The sequence below is a fragment of the Pipistrellus hanaki genome, assembly GCF_964339955.1.
Source record: "Pipistrellus hanaki genome assembly, chromosome: 10".
In the NCBI taxonomy this organism is placed as follows: Eukaryota; Metazoa; Chordata; class Mammalia; order Chiroptera; family Vespertilionidae; genus Pipistrellus; species Pipistrellus hanaki.
Window position 1 is genome coordinate 15,239,648 of NC_140512.1, and position 15,569 is coordinate 15,255,216.

General features: G+C 41.7%; 1 protein-coding gene across 1 annotated transcript in view; it reads left to right on the forward strand.

Annotated features, from left to right (window-relative positions):
- LAMB1 (laminin subunit beta 1) overlaps nucleotides 1-13,580 on the forward strand; it is a 64,786-nt gene extending 51,206 nt beyond the window's left edge. Inside the window, exons 25-34 of the mRNA XM_084897769.1 lie at nucleotides 338-707; nucleotides 3,378-3,562; nucleotides 4,501-4,742; nucleotides 6,937-7,140; nucleotides 7,679-7,823; nucleotides 9,223-9,430; nucleotides 9,632-9,773; nucleotides 11,350-11,526; nucleotides 12,905-13,064; nucleotides 13,281-13,580. Of these exons, the coding sequence (XP_084753895.1) occupies nucleotides 338-707; nucleotides 3,378-3,562; nucleotides 4,501-4,742; nucleotides 6,937-7,140; nucleotides 7,679-7,823; nucleotides 9,223-9,430; nucleotides 9,632-9,773; nucleotides 11,350-11,526; nucleotides 12,905-13,064; nucleotides 13,281-13,417 (1,970 nt within the window). The 3' untranslated portion in view covers nucleotides 13,418-13,580. The remainder of the gene's footprint in view (nucleotides 1-337; nucleotides 708-3,377; nucleotides 3,563-4,500; nucleotides 4,743-6,936; nucleotides 7,141-7,678; nucleotides 7,824-9,222; nucleotides 9,431-9,631; nucleotides 9,774-11,349; nucleotides 11,527-12,904; nucleotides 13,065-13,280) is intronic.
- Nucleotides 13,581-15,569: the final 1,989 nt, after the last annotated feature.

Consider the following 15,569-nt stretch of genomic DNA (forward strand, 5'->3'; position numbering starts at 1 on the left):
TCAAGGGCACGTACCTTGGTTGCGGGCACATCCCCAGTGGGGGGCGTGCAGGAGGCAGCTGATCGATGACTCTTTCATGGATGTTTCTCTCTATCTCTCTCCCTTCCTCTCTGTAAAAAATCAATAAAATATATATATATTTTTTAAAAAGTGGTCAGCAAGGGCTGAGGTACTGCAGGTTGTGGAGGCAGCTGCTGTGGTCTCTCGGTAAAGCTGTGGTCATCGATGACTGTCACCTTCCCCTGTGACAGTGACGGAGGATTCTGAACGCCAGATCCATCTCGTCACTGAGGTTTGTGGTCTAGTCGATCCGCTAGCATTGCTGTTTCCCTTCTAGTCTGTGACTGTGACCCCAGGGGTATTGAGACGCCGCAGTGTGACCAGTCCACCGGCCAGTGTGTCTGCGTCGAGGGCGTCGAGGGCCCTCGCTGTGACAAGTGCACTCGAGGCTACTCGGGCGTCTTCCCGGACTGCACGCCCTGCCACCAGTGCTTTGCTGTCTGGGACGTGATCATCGCCGAGCTGACCAACAGGACCCAGAGGTTCCTGGAGAAAGCCAAGGCCTTGAAGATCAGCGGTGTGATCGGGCCTTACCGGGAGACCGTGGACTCGGTGGAGAAGAAAGTCAACGAGATCAGAGACATCCTGGCCCAGAACCCGGCTGCAGAGCCGCTGAAAAACATTGGCAGCCTCTTTGAGGAAGCAGAGTAAGTAGTTAACGAGAGAGCGTGCGTGAGAGCTCACAGTGTTGTTCCAGAGCTGGCTTGGCCTGGTGCTTCCATCGGAAGGCGGGGCCAGTCCTGTGAGTGAAAGCAGATGCTGGGCCATCCGTTTCCCGGCAGCCTCTCCTCTGGGCCTTGGGTGTTTTTGCACGCTGGCACCTCGCTGGGGACCCGAACTGGGGAAGCTGCAGCATAGAATGTGCGTGTTCTACTCGGCGTTCCTCCTTGCAAATGGTGCTCTCAGGCAGGAGCAAGGCAGGAACGCTGGTTTCGGAGACAAAGGACCCCTGAGGAGCCAGCCCGGGTACGTGCGAGGCTGTGAGTTTGAATGACTCACCTATTCCTGAGCTGTTTTCCTCTCCTGTGGAGGAGGGAACAGTAATGTTTGAAACCTTTACCTTATGGAGTAGCAAAAAGAGTCATCTATGAAACAGTTAATGGAATTGCAAAAGTCATTATAAATGTACATCGTTTTATATGTTTTGCAACTCCCAGGGGAATTCCATGACCACAGATAAGACTGTGATTTCCGCTGCTCAGCCTTTGGTCCCCTGGAACAGTGCTTCATTCATCTGGTTATAACAGTTCTCTGCGGTGAGCAGTCCCCCTCGCAGCCCTCCCTGGGCAGTCACCTCCCTGACAGCCCTCCCTGGGCAGTCACCTCCCTGACAGCCCTCCCGGGGCAGTCACCTCCCTGACGGGAGTCTATTTTGCCGGTGGAAGCAGAGAGCCGAGTGGTGCTAACTCCGTGCTTCTCCTCGCCTCTCTCTCCTGCTCTGAAACCTTCCAGCTACCTTTGCCAAAAAGAACCCCCAAACCCAGCACAATAAGATCTAGGCCGAAGAACAAACCAGGAAAGGGCCGGAAGCATTTGTTTCCCCAAATGCCATGTCTTTTTGCTGCAGATTCACCATTTGGTGTGAGCAAGGGGACTGTTTCATAGCTAAATCCTATCCATTGAAGTGAGTTTACGTTAGGACAAAAGGACGGTAACATGTTTTTGATGGGGCTTTAATGGGCATCTCTAAGAAGCCAGATGGACTTTCCATCTCGACGCTACCTGTTAGTGGCAGGAGGGAACAGCTGACATTAATTAGCTCGTGTTCCTTGTAGAAGGTCCTTGCTAGGCCTTCTAGATCCAAAGTCCCTTCATGTCAACCCTCAGGCTTTGTGTCGAAGACCCTGTGACTGGGGTGTTACGAAATGTCTCGGTGGGGCGATCGTGCCTTTAAAGAGGAATTTTGCCTCCTAAAGGCTGGAGCAGCTCCGCCTCCTAACGCAGTGATGGGTTCTGCCCTGTGTGCCGAGTGCAGGCCCATGTAGAAAACGATTGTTGGCCTTGGTCTTCTCGTGCAGCCAAGGAAGAACGAAAAGCCTTGGTGCCCTTCGGCCTGTCGGAGGAGAGTTTACATTCCCGAAGCAGCTGTTTTAGCCTCCCTAGTCAATGCACTGACAGATTGTAAGCACCTTGGGGAAACTGGTTTCATGAATCTTTTTTCAACACATTATATAAGGATGCATGTTTCAGGTTCCCAAGTGGCATTATTTGAAAATGTGCAACGTTAGATTTTATTTTTACATTGTCACACTGTATGAGACTTACAAAATGGACGCCTTCTGCCAACCAGCAGATTGGTAGTAAGAGCCAAGCACTGAGAAAAGAAACTATATTGTAATAGCCTCGGGGGAAAGCGATCATTGGGTTTATAAAATGTAATTGAACCTAACAAATCCTTTTAAATACTTTTTCTCTGAACTGGACCATGGTATTATCTCAGCCTTAAATACCATATTTTTCTAATGGCCCCCAACCTTTCAGCATCTCTACATTTCCCCAGTTTTTTTATACTGTTATATCCCCGAGAAGACAATTATATTCAATTGGTGACTCAGGAATACCCAGAGCTAAGCTCGTCTCCTCTAAGATTACCTTTTTGGTGATGTGCACATACACCGTCTAAATAAGTAGGAGCCTAACGTACAGCTTTGAAGACATGAAGATACAGAACAAAGTGCAGTTGGGTTTAGAAGTGTTGTGAAAGCTAAATGCTGATCATATTTCATTCTCCGTAGATACCACCTTCTTTCTCTTGTTGGAATGAAAGGGCTGCTTGTTGGTGGGAGGAGGAGGCTCCTTGGCTGGCCCTTGCCTAAGGGGGGACTGTGTGGAAGGCAGGGTGGCTCCTGCCGTCTCCCTGCCGTCTCCCTGCGGGCTCTGGGGCTTTCGTCCTGTATGCCCCATCTTGAAGGAGATCCCTGAGGTGGGATCAGAGCGTTTTCGGTGCTTGGCTGGGAGGCATGCTTCTACACTGGAGTCCGTTAGTCTTTTGAGTTTGTGAGACTGGACTTAAAGCTGCTCACACACAGAACTGGGACTCCGCACTATGGGCATGTGCTCATACTACAGCAGAGATCCGGCATCCTTCACATGGCCCACCCACCACCGCTCAGCTCAGCGGTGCTTCTGTTTTCCTTCAGAGTCCTTGAAGAAAGAAAACTGTTAGATGTCCTGCAGTCTCTTAACGATAAGGGAAATAAAACCAGAATTTAGAAATAAATCGTTACCGACTCCTGACCCGGTTTGAAATTACCATATTAGAAAATAAATATACAAAGGTTTATTTTACTTGGATAAACTTACCCTTCTCTTTGCAGGAAACTAACCAAAGATGTTACAGAAAAGATGGCTCAAGTAGAAGAGAAATTATCTGACACGGATGCACAAAGAAACAGCACGGCCCAAGAACTGGACTCTCTCCAGGCAGAAGCAGAGAGCCTGGACGCCACGGTGAAGGAACTTGCTGAGCAACTGGAATTCATCAAAAACTCAGATATTCGGGGTGAGCGTTTCCTGTGCAAGCACTCAATCCGGACATGGAGTTAACCCTCTGTGCAACCTTTCATACAGCACGTTCAGAAAGGGGGGAAAATTGAGTGCCTTCTAACAATTTTAAAGCTTTTCTTCATGGTCTCTGAACCAAGTGAGGACTGAAGTCTCCATTTGACACCAGTGGGACCTGGGTCACAGAGAGACTGAGGCAGAGGTCCCAGGGAGTACGCAGTGGTTGCTTCATTAGAATGGTATTCGTTTCCTGATTTTTTTTTTTTCTTTCTTTCAGTTAGCAGTTTAACCTCCTGGGCTTCTCTTGGAAAGAGGCTCTTGAGTAGTTAAGAAATGAAGTTGATATTTATGCTAACCCTTTTATATTTAAGAGTGTTGCTTGGTCAGGAAGTAATTTTGGCCAGTCCTTCACTTACTGTTATACTATGGTCTAAACAGGACCACCCCCAAAAAAGCAAAAGGCAATAGAAATAGATCAGATCACACTATCCCTGCTGTTTAATACACGATCACTTATTGTTGGGTTGGTCCTTAAAACCAAGACAGCCATGCTGCTTTGTGTATATAGGACTAGCCTTGTGAGTGCATCTAATGACTGAGGAAGGAGGAAATTAGTTAGAAACGTAATCTGCAGGCTGCCTGATGCCAGCTGTCTAGAAAGAACTGGATACTTGCCTGTATAGAAGCAATTCTGCAGGGTGACTAAATTTTTCATTCAGATGTTTGGCATCCTCCAGAGCCAGAGTAGGAGGCGTAATGGATCAGTCTGTTCATTGACCATGACAGAGAAGTTCTATTTCTCAATGATTTTATTTCTTAAATTTTAAAACAAACCATATAGTACCTTTAGGCTGGAAGACACCACAGATGGGCATTGCTTGATGAGATTGAGTACAAGGGGATTCACTGTGGGTAATTTGATTTCGTGCCCTATAGGTGCCCTGGATAGCATCACCAAGTATTTCCAGATATCCTTAGAGGCAGAGAAGAGGGTGAATGCCTCCACCACTGACCCCAACAACACTGTGGAGCAGTCAGAGATCACCAGGGAAAGCGTGGAACACTTGATGATGGAGCAGGAGACCCAGTTCCGGGAAAAACAGGCAGAGCAGGCCCGTCTTCTGGACGAACTGGCAGGCAAACTGCAAAGTCTAGACCTTTCAGCCGCTGCCGAAATGGTAAGGTTAGGGGGCTTGGTCTCAAAGCTATGGTGCTATAGGAGGGGGGAAAAAAAAACCACCTGGTTGGTGTTTAATTAATTGTTCACTTTGCAGATGAGCCAGGAGTGAAACCTCCATGGTCCCATTTCTGACCACCAATGTGGGGTACCATGGCTGAACCAGATTAAAAACGAGGCTCTGTGCTTCGAATCTTCCTTCTCCCCAAGGGGTGTCTCTCTCTCTCTCTGGAACACCCAGAGAAGCATGCCTGCTCTCACACACCGTGACTTATTTAAACTTGATCCTTTTTATGCTCTGGACATTTCCTTTTTACTTTGTTCTGATTTGAAGTGCAAACTCCATTTCGGTGGAGCAATTCAGAATCATTCTGGGCTTTCCTAAAAAAAAAAAAAAAAAAAAAAAGGAAAAAAATGAGCTAAAGAATTTTTTCCATGGGTGTTCATTAAAATGTTCCTTTGTTCCAGTAACTTTACCTGGTGAAGATTAACCCTGAGACCAGCCTAGAAAGATTGCATTTTCCAGAAGCTTTTAAAAAGTAACTCTGGAGCCAAATGAAATGGAGTAGTGACTCCAATGAAAATCAGGCTGAAGGCCAAAAAAAGCCAAAGAGAACCCGTTTCTTCCTCTTGATTCCTTATTGTTTTTCATGAAAGAGTAGCTATCAGAGAATTTAGAGGGTACTTTTTACAGACTTCTGTAAGGCTTATGCTCTCTTAGCTTAGAAATAGGGTCCGTTAAAAGAGGAAGGTAAGTGCCTAGAAAACTGAGAACTCAGACCATTTTTGTCTTAGCGATGGTTCCCCTTCCTGCTTGCCTGTCCCTCCCCGCCTCCTTCTCTGAAATGGACAAAAACACTTTAGTGTGACTAATTTAATTGATACCTACAATATATACTCATTATTTCACTTAGTAGAAATCGGAAGTAATCCTGTCACTAACGGAAAAATGGACGCCTAGAGCAAAGTGTAAATTGCACCGAATAGGAGACAAAGTTGTCATACTGAAGCGTGAAGTGCCACTTCTTTCAATCTTCTTGGCTTTCAGCATTGCTTACAAATTCTAATGAAAAAACCAGTCATCACAAAAAACCGGCAAACTAAAATGAGAAGCAGCTAAGCATGCTAAAGGATGTTTGCTTTGCATCAGAGAAAGTATCTTGGGAGTGGGTGGCAGTGGCAGGCTCCTCTGGCCATCTGAACGGGTGCCCTTGCCTGTGCTTGCTTTTGGATGTGGTGAGCTACCTAGGGATTAGCCAGCCTCTTCTGATCTCTCATTGTGTGTGTTGGTCTTAATTATTCTATGAGAATTCCATACTGCCACTTCCTGTCCAGGGAGATTTTTGTCGCTCTGTTTTTTTCAAGTGCCTTCAATTCTTAGCTAGACCCGTGCTGGTTTTTCCATGTTTGCCCCGTCTGTTGAAATAAAACCGATCTAGTGTGCTGTCAGATTGTTTTTAGAAAGCATCCCTGAGGACTTACGCTTGCTCTGATTTAAGCTCATGCTCTGTAGCACACAGAATAAATTTTATTTCTGAAGTTTTTTATGTATTGTAAACTGGATATATGAAAGACTTATTTTGAGATATAATGAGGTTATAATTATCACAAAATTATTAGTCTAAAGAGTTTACTGCATTTATTAAAACACTACTTTTTTACTTCTTAAAAAAAATACTTCCTGCCCTGGCCAGTGTGGCTCCTTTGGTTGGAGTGTCCTCCCATACGCTGAAGTCTCGGGTTTGATTCCCAGTCAGGGCACATACCCAGGTTGTGGGTTCAATCCCCTGTGAAGGTGTGAATGAGAGACAACTGAAACATTCGTTTCCCACATCAATGTTTCTGACTCCTCCCTCTCCCCTCCCCTCTATGTCTAAAATACATCAATTTCCTGATTGGTAGCATTCTGTGGCTCTGATGGGCGAGCTTCAATCTGAGAGAGGAGATCATGTTTGCACCCTGCACAGAGCCCAGTTGGTATTCCAGTTCATCAGGGCAGAAGGTACTGAGGGCTGTAAATTTTTGCTGTTTGCTTGGAAATAGCAGGTTAGCTTATTCCCTAAACTCTGTTCCTCTCTCCATTCTGCGCCCTTGCTGAGGACCACCTACATGCTCTCCGGGGCCACCCAGGCCTGCTCAGCTGTTAGGCTGCAGCACACTCACTGTCTGAACCTCACTCTCTTGGCTCATTGCAGACCTGCGGCACACCTCCCGGGGCCTCCTGCTCCGAGACGGAATGTGGTGGCCCCAACTGCAGAACTGACGAAGGACAGAAGAAGTGTGGGGGGCCTGGCTGTGGTGGTCTGGTCACTGCTGCGCATAGCGCCTGGCAGAAGGCCATGGACTTTGACCGAGACATCCTGAGTGCCCTGGCTGAGGTGGAACAGCTCTCCAAGATGGTAATTCGGCGATCAGCCTCAGTCTTTACTGTTTGTTTGCTTTCAATGTGAAGTGGAAAATCTGAAAAGGAGAAACCAATTCAAAGTGCTGACTAAAAAAGGGCATTTAACACCAAGTATGAAAGGGCAAGTTTTTGCGAGGTCAAAGAATTTGCTTTCTTCTCATGACAGTAATTTGAGATAAGCAACCACGCATTTATTCGTATAAAGTGATATATAAAGTCTTAATTTCGTATTAACTGAAGTTTGTATGTAAGTACCTGAGGAAAAGACTTAGGAACATTTATAGGCCACCAAATGTTTTGAAGGAGTTAAAAACTAGAAAATAATTCATATGCTGGCCCTACCTACATGAGACTACTGTATAGGAACCATATATTGAGTACTTTCAGTCTGTAAAGGAATATGGTTAAATGTTTCAAAAAGTCATGATTCCAAATGCTAGTTTTTCAACATCATTTTTTGGACCATTTATAAAATTCCAGTGTGCTTTAGAAGAGTGAAATTGTTCCCTGGGTAATTTATTCCTCATGTTTAGGTCTCTGAAGCGAAACTAAGGGCAGATGAGGCAAAACAGAATGCTCAAGATGTTCTGTTGAAAACCAACGCCACCAAAGAAAAAGTGGACCAGAGCAATGAGGACCTGCGAAATCTGATCAAGCAGATCAGAGACTTTTTGATGCGTAAGGAACTTTTCATTTTACTTTTCATTTTACTTTTAGATATTTCTTCCTATCTTGGAATATGAAAGTGGTCTAGCACATATGTATTGCTGTCAGTTTGAGGATTATCAGTCAGTAACGATAGTTTTGGCTAAAGGTGAAAAGGACTTAAAGATAAAAAAAAAAAGATGTAGCATAACTTCAGTAGTAGAATAGCGCCATGGTTCAAATACCCATGTATGTACTTTTCATCTTTCTGCTCTACCACTTTAAGCATATCAGCTTTGTTCTCAGGCTAGCTGCTCCTGGTTAAAAAGGTGGCTGCTAAAGTTCCAGACTTCATGTAAAGACACTGATATCTATGGGAAAAATAGACCATCTGTCCCTTTGTAGCATCTTTTTTAAAGGAATGAAAATAGTCACCAGAACCCTCTGAGCAGTCATCTCCAAAAATCCCACTGGCCAGAAATGAGTCCCATGCATAACTGCCCCTGGCAAATGGAATGGAACTGCCATATTTGGCAGACTAATTAGAATCTATGCGAGCATCGCTCACGCATAGGGTTGCCAGGCGTTGGAACCAACTCAAGGGCACACAACACAATCAGGATTTAATACCAGAATTGATAAAGCTTACCTTACCTTAGAGGTAGGTGCCTGAACCAAATCAGTATTCTGTTAGCAAGGAAAAAGGGGAAATGGCTAATAAGAAAGCTAACAGTACTTACTAAAGATACCTTATGGAATATTCAGTGACATTACGTTGAGTTTTTTAAAAGGGTTAAAAACTAAGACATACTTAAGGCTTAACCTGTTGTACCTCCTTTCACATTTGAAATTTGAAATTCTTCGGCTTCTGATAGATATGTCATCCTGATTCTCTTGTTTCTTTGGATTTTTTTCTTTCTGTAGTTTCCTGAATCCACATTATTTACAGGGAATATCAACTATATCTGCATTTACAGTAGTTTCCTGCCTAGTCTTTTTACCTCAATTGAAAATTTTCATTGCCTGTTAGGATCAAGTCTCAGCTTTCTACCCTGGCCTCTATCTCTTCTACAATCTTAACCATTCACACCACTCAACTTTCACATAACACTCTGCTCCCAGTCTCTCCATTCAAAGATGTCCTTCTTTCTAATACTGTTATCCTCCAAAACCAGATGGGTTCCTCAATCTCCACAAAGACCTCCCTGCCTTCCAGACCGCAGCACATCCCAGTTACCCTTGGTGTCTGCATTACTTTCTCATGTGTACAGATCTCTTCTCCCTACGCAGATTATGAAATCTTAACAGGAAGTGTGTTTTGTCTTGGTGTAACTACACTGTGCTAGTCCCATAGTAGATGACCGTAAGTGGTTGAACAGGTGAACCATATATGACTCTCACCTCTTTATGGGAACATCTTTACTTTTAACAGAGGATGGTGCCGATTTGGACAGCATTGAAGCAGTTGCCAATGAAGTATTGAAAATGGAAATGCCTAGCACCCCAGAGCAGTTGCAGAACTTGACCGAAGATATTCGTGAACGAGTTGAAAGCCTTTCTCAAGTGGAGGTTATTCTACAGCAAAGTGCTGCTGACGTTGCCAGAGCTGAGATGCTGCTAGAAGAAGCTAAAAGAGCCAGGTATCTGAAGATACTGATGGCTTATTAGGATGGCTTATTCTGTGTATCTAGGCTGGAGTAAAAAAAGTAGTTAACCAACAGAAATTTCTATGAGTCTTCTGGGTCATTTCAGGAAGGCTGTTCTTTAAAAGAAATGTTTTTGTCTTTTCTGAAAGGCACTTTTTTCATGTTCACATATAATAAACTGTCTCTTTTACTCAGCAAAAGTGCAACAAATGTTAAAGTCACTGCAGACATGGTAAAGGAAGCTCTGGAAGAAGCAGAAAAGGCCCAGATCGCAGCAGAGAAGGCAATTAAACAAGCAGATGAAGATATCCAAGGAACCCAGAACCTGCTAACTTCGGTGAGTTATCAGTCATTATATGTAGGTGAAAGCACTCGCATGTACTCTTTTTATCAGAATGGGGCATTTGATACTTAGCATCTGGGCTAAGGACATAGTAAAGGATTTTCTAACAGTGACATGTTTTCAAAGAAGCAGCAGGAATTCTGACAACACAAACATTAAGCCCCCCTTCATATTCACTTCCCCCAAAAGCTTGTTTCCTGTTTCTTCAAGAAATGCCTTAGCGTCTATTCAGTAGTATGAAGTATGGTATTACTTTCAAGATCCATTGTTAGAAAACCCCTGCTGTTATGAAGCAGCCCCAAAGCAACTACATGGTTAAAACCAGTGTCTTAAGATTTATGAGGTGATTAGTAAATTCTACTAGTTTTGAAAAGGACTGGAAAGCAACAAGGTGTCAAAATGTGAGTTTCCAATGTCGATTCTAGAGGAACCTAATAGAGATCTTAGCTAAACAGTCTTGTGTTCAAAATGCATGGAAAAGGTGATGTTTTAAGTAAAACTAGAGGCCCAGTGCACGAATCTGGTTTACTGCACACTTGTGTTTGTGTTCTACACCCTGTACAATAGCAACTTTGCAAAGTGACCTCTCGCACTCCAGGACTCTTCGGGGGATGTTGGAGAAATGGTTTCAGCCCAATCCCCACAGGCCAGGCAGAGGGACCCCATCTTGCCCAGTCCCCTTCTAATTAATTTCTTTCGATGTGCACGAATCCATGCACTGGGTCACTAGTAAAACTATAAAGCTTACCTCTTGGAATTAAAACTATTCTAAGAATGTTTCTAAGTTAAACTTTTAGGTTAAGAATCATTTGGTTTGAAACTAAAATTTGTTTCACAATGGCATTATTATTCAGAGATAATACTATGGAAAGAGACCCATCCTTAAGAATCATTTCTAAGAAAGAGTGCTGAGTAAAACTGGTTTTTCTATCATGGGCCACATTGCTTTGGCTAGCTAAAAAAAAAAAAAAAAAATCAGTGGTTAGTCATTATATTTTGAAAATAAATCAAATGTGATTTTTCACCAGATGAGATATTTTTTCCCTAAGTAACTTTATTTACAGCTCCTATTTCCCAATCCTATCAGTAACTGTTCAGACTAAAATTCCTGCTCCCTATGTCTTCAGTAATTAGCTAAAAACACCCAAAATAACTTTACAAGTAGTTTTTGAAGTGCCATAAACTCCACTACAGGAGTTTCAACTTTCCCACCAACATTAATTTGGCAATTTATGTGGAAATCCCTCTTCTCACATCTGTTTATTTGTGATCATTGGCCAACATTTGCAGATGTCCTTAAGCCAGGGGTGGTTCTTACCCTGAGGAGAAACTTCATGTGCATTTCAGCCTAGACCACCAGAAGCACCAAAAGATGTAATTAACATCGGATGTGGGATGTAGCAAACACTGTTTAAAGTTGGGCACTTTACTCTGCTTTCTTGAAATTATATTTTAATTATATTTTCTTTTTAATAATTACTTCTTTTCGTCTAGAATAAAATGGTAATAGTAGTCCTTTAAATCTCCCTACCACTTCTTAAGTTAATGGCTTGCTGAATGTCATTTTTAGATTGAGTCTGAAACAGCAGCTTCTGAGGAAACCTTGTTCAACGCCTCCCAGCGCATCAGTGAGCTTGAAAGGAATATGGAAGAACTTAAGCGGAAGACAGCGCAAAACTCTGGGGAGGCAGAATATATTGAAAAAGTAGTACATGCTGTGCAACAAAGTGCTGAAGATGTTAAAAAGGTAAGTAAGTCTTTGTAACTTCACAGCTGTGTTGATCAAGGAGCAACTAGTCTCACTGCCTTCCTTGGAATTAATAAGGAACACGGCCCTAATAGGGTTAGTCATCACAAACTTCTAAATGACCTGTTCTGACATAGCAGTCTTTAAAGACAGATGGGAAAGAATGGAAGTGGATATGAAAAATATCTGATAAGCATGATCTAGATCCTCAAATCCGAACATACACAGGGTTTGGAAAAATGAAAGGATGGAAGTCTTAAAACAAGCATATTGAGCATCTATTTCTGTATTTTCAATCAGGAAGATCTTTGTGGCATACATAATTACCTGGCCACTTGAGAAACCATTAAAAGCAGTATAGAAAACACTTCACAACCGAGTTCACACCAGAAACCAGTTTGTAGGAAGGGAACCACATCTCACCCTTCCACACTCATTTTGAATTAAACCCCCTGCCCTTACTTCTCCCTGGAAGGTCCTCTATTTTGCAGAGAAAATCTCACATGATCCAAATTTTTACATTGTCTGGGCTTTATTTCCAAAGCACCTTTTTAAACTTTTGGGGAGAATGTTTACACTGTAGGGCATTAGAGATTAAAATTCAAGATTTTTCCTGAAATTACTTTGGCTTTTGGGCATTACATAACAGTGACTATCCTAACCTCTGGGTCGAAGAACAAAAACAGAAAATTTCACTTCTGTCTTTTTCACTCGTTTCCTGCATGAATTTCCCAAATCATCTTCTTACAGATCATTTTGCATACATGACATTGATTACAATAAATAGGAACAAAACCACTTGACAATTCCTAGTAATGGCTATTGTTCAAAGTGTTTCTCAAAAGAATCACTGGTAACCATCTTTCCAAGCCTACACCAGCTTCTCTTCTCAACCACCCACATATACATACTATCATCTCACCCTTCCTTTAATTAAATCTGCCTTTTCCCTAATTTCTTGGTAACAAGTCTCTACAAACCCTAAATTAGTCAAGAATCCAGATGGCCCTCCTTCCATTTCTTCAAAAAGAGCCCCTTTTGAAATTTAAATCTCAGCACATCTACTTTTGAGAAACTGTCTAGAATGTCTCCATAGAAAAGTGCTAATCGGCAGGAGAGGACTTAGCCCTAGACCAGTTAAAACTCCAAAGTGTTTTTAATAAAAGTCATATCAATGTTGTAGGTAATTCCACTGTTTCAATATAATGTTTTCAACTGTTTACCACTTAATAGCTTGAAGCCTGAGTCCCCTTAATCCAGAATGCTTGCTATACAAGTTAATACCTATGTGATCCAAGCTTGCCACAATTACTGCCCTTATAATGTAATTGCTGACACTAACATTACCACTACTTTGTGTCTAAACGTGGGACTGCAGACTCTGGATGGTGAACTTGATGAAAAATATAAGAAAGTAGAAAATTTAATTGCCAAAAAAACCGAAGAGTCAGCTGATGCCAGAAGGAAAGCTGAAATGCTACAAAATGAAGCAAAAACACTTTTGGCTCAAGCAAACAGCAAGCTACAACTCCTGAAAGGTAGGTCTGTTCACCTAGGTTCATGCTTTCACAAAAAATGCATTGATTTTATGTATTTTAAAATAAATGCATTCATAGTTTGTTTTATTTAAAAGGTGAAAATCCATTCACTTTGTCTCAGGCAAATAGATAGAACCTTATAAGCAAAGATAATTATTAGGTTTTGAGATCATCACAGTATAATTTGCTCAGACTTTTTCTTTTTATCTCTCACAGATTTAGAAAGAAAATATGAGGACAACCAAAAATATTTAGAAGATAAAGCTCAAGAATTAGAAAGACTGGAAGGAGAAGTCCGTACACTCCTGAAGGATATAAGCCAGAAAGTTACTATTTACAGCACCTGCTTGTAATGAAGGAGGAAGGGCTATAAGACAGCTGGTGACCAAAGTAAAATAGCTACATTTAAAAACTGACTTACTGATCTCCAAAGTAAAACTCATGGCCTATTTAATGTTTTTAATCACCACATTTTGTATGGAGTTTAATAAAGTACAGTGCTTTTGTATAAATATATGTTTAGTATAATTCTTAAATTGTGACTTTTACTGATTTTAGTGTTCAATGAACAAGGAATGTTATTTTCACTGTAAATATGGATTTATAAACAAGTTGACTGCTCTATGGAGACCCTGATGTCTGTAAACATGCTATATTATTCATCTCTTTGCTAAGCCAATATCCTCCATAAATCCAACCCAAATCACCTCCCAGGCTAGAGCTGGAGCTACTTGCACAATTTCAGTGGCTGCTTAGTTGCTCCAATCTCCAAAACTCCCACAGTATTAAAAAACAGAGTAATTTTTAGAAAATTGTGGCTTTTAAGTATTACCACCTAGAACAGGTTCAGGGTTGCTATGGGGAAGGTTTAAATTAGAGAAGCCAGAGTTTAGACATTGCTCCTGCTGAGGAAGCATTGTACTTTTTAACTCACAAACTACAGATTCTTTCCTAAGGTACTATGTAGGTGAGGCCAAAACAATCATATGACAATCGCTTATTCTACAAGGGTAAAGAAAATAACTGGAATACAACTGCCAAGCCTGTGTCTTTATAGCTGGATAACAGGCCAGGCCCTGATTTTTTCACACATTTTTCAACAACCATTCTGTGGACTATAACCACCCACACATCCAACACAGCTGCATTTGAAGTGGGGCCTGAACAAAAGTTATAAAAACATTTAAACAATAAGGCACCTACCTTCCCTCTGGTTCGAGGCACTTAGTTGTCACTTTAACCAAGTGGTCATACCGCATCACCTACTGGAGAAAGGAAGTATTTTTCCCCCTATGTATTTCACTTAAAATAGAAACTGTCACTACTCCCCACTCCGTTACAGCTAAATAACCAGAGAAATCACATTGAAACTACGAATTTTAATCAGCTTAATGAACTGGACAAGGAGCTCAGCCACACCTCTCACCAGCCAAAAAAATATTTTGAATTTAGTAAACAGTAAGTGAACATTTAAAAAATGGTTTATCAGTCCCACCCAAATAAATGTGCATTCTCATATTGAATGGGAATCCTTAAAGTTGAATTTAACTATTACTTTGTATCTCTCTATAGCTAATACTTCATATTAAATTTTATTTCAGTATTCCCTAATTAGAAACTTTTTCCCTAGAGTAAGATATGCTTGAGGTTTAAATAAACTAGCACTTCACATAATATTGGGATTTGGGGGGGGGAGGGGGAATGGCAAATAGCATTTATCAAACCAACACTCCTGCTACTAATACAAAATCTAAGCAAGAGACACAGGAGAGGAACCCCCAATTGTGCATATACTTTGCCCAATCTCTGGTTAACCAGTGAATTACATCTGCAAGGAACGAGCAGTCAGGTAACGGTAAAACACCGGAATAGAGATCTCAGCTGTTGTCCCACACAAAGACAAGTTTGGAGTGGAGATCAGCCAAGTAAACCATGCACTTAAAAATTCACTTTTTAAGAAGTATGTAAGAATCCAGAATCTTTGCATAGTATTATTCATAAGAATCATGCAGCCCTGACTGGTTTGGCTGAGTGGATAGAGCGTCAGCCTTCGGACTAAAAGGTCCCAGGTTTGATTCTGGTCAAGGGCATGTATGTTGGTTGCGGGCACATCCCCAGTTGGAGGTATGCAGGAGGCAGCTGATCGATGTTTCTAACTCTTTCCCTCTCCCTTCCTCTCTGTAAAAAAAAAAATCAATAAAATATATATATATTTTTAAAAAGAATCATGTACAACCCAGGACCACTGGACATAAGAAAAAGGAAAATATTCCCTATATATGATTAAAACCTGAAGAATACTAAAGACTCTTTTTTTTAGCTATGATCAACTGATGGTATTGTATTCTATACAGCTTTCTGCTGATAAATTATATTCTCCCAACTTTTCCTTAAGACTAGTATAAACTTTAAATTGTAATCAAGTGAAGATCTAATTTGCCTATTCCTAGTATTTTAAGATAGCTTATTTTCCTCTTTAAATTTATGCTATCCCAAATTTGAGAA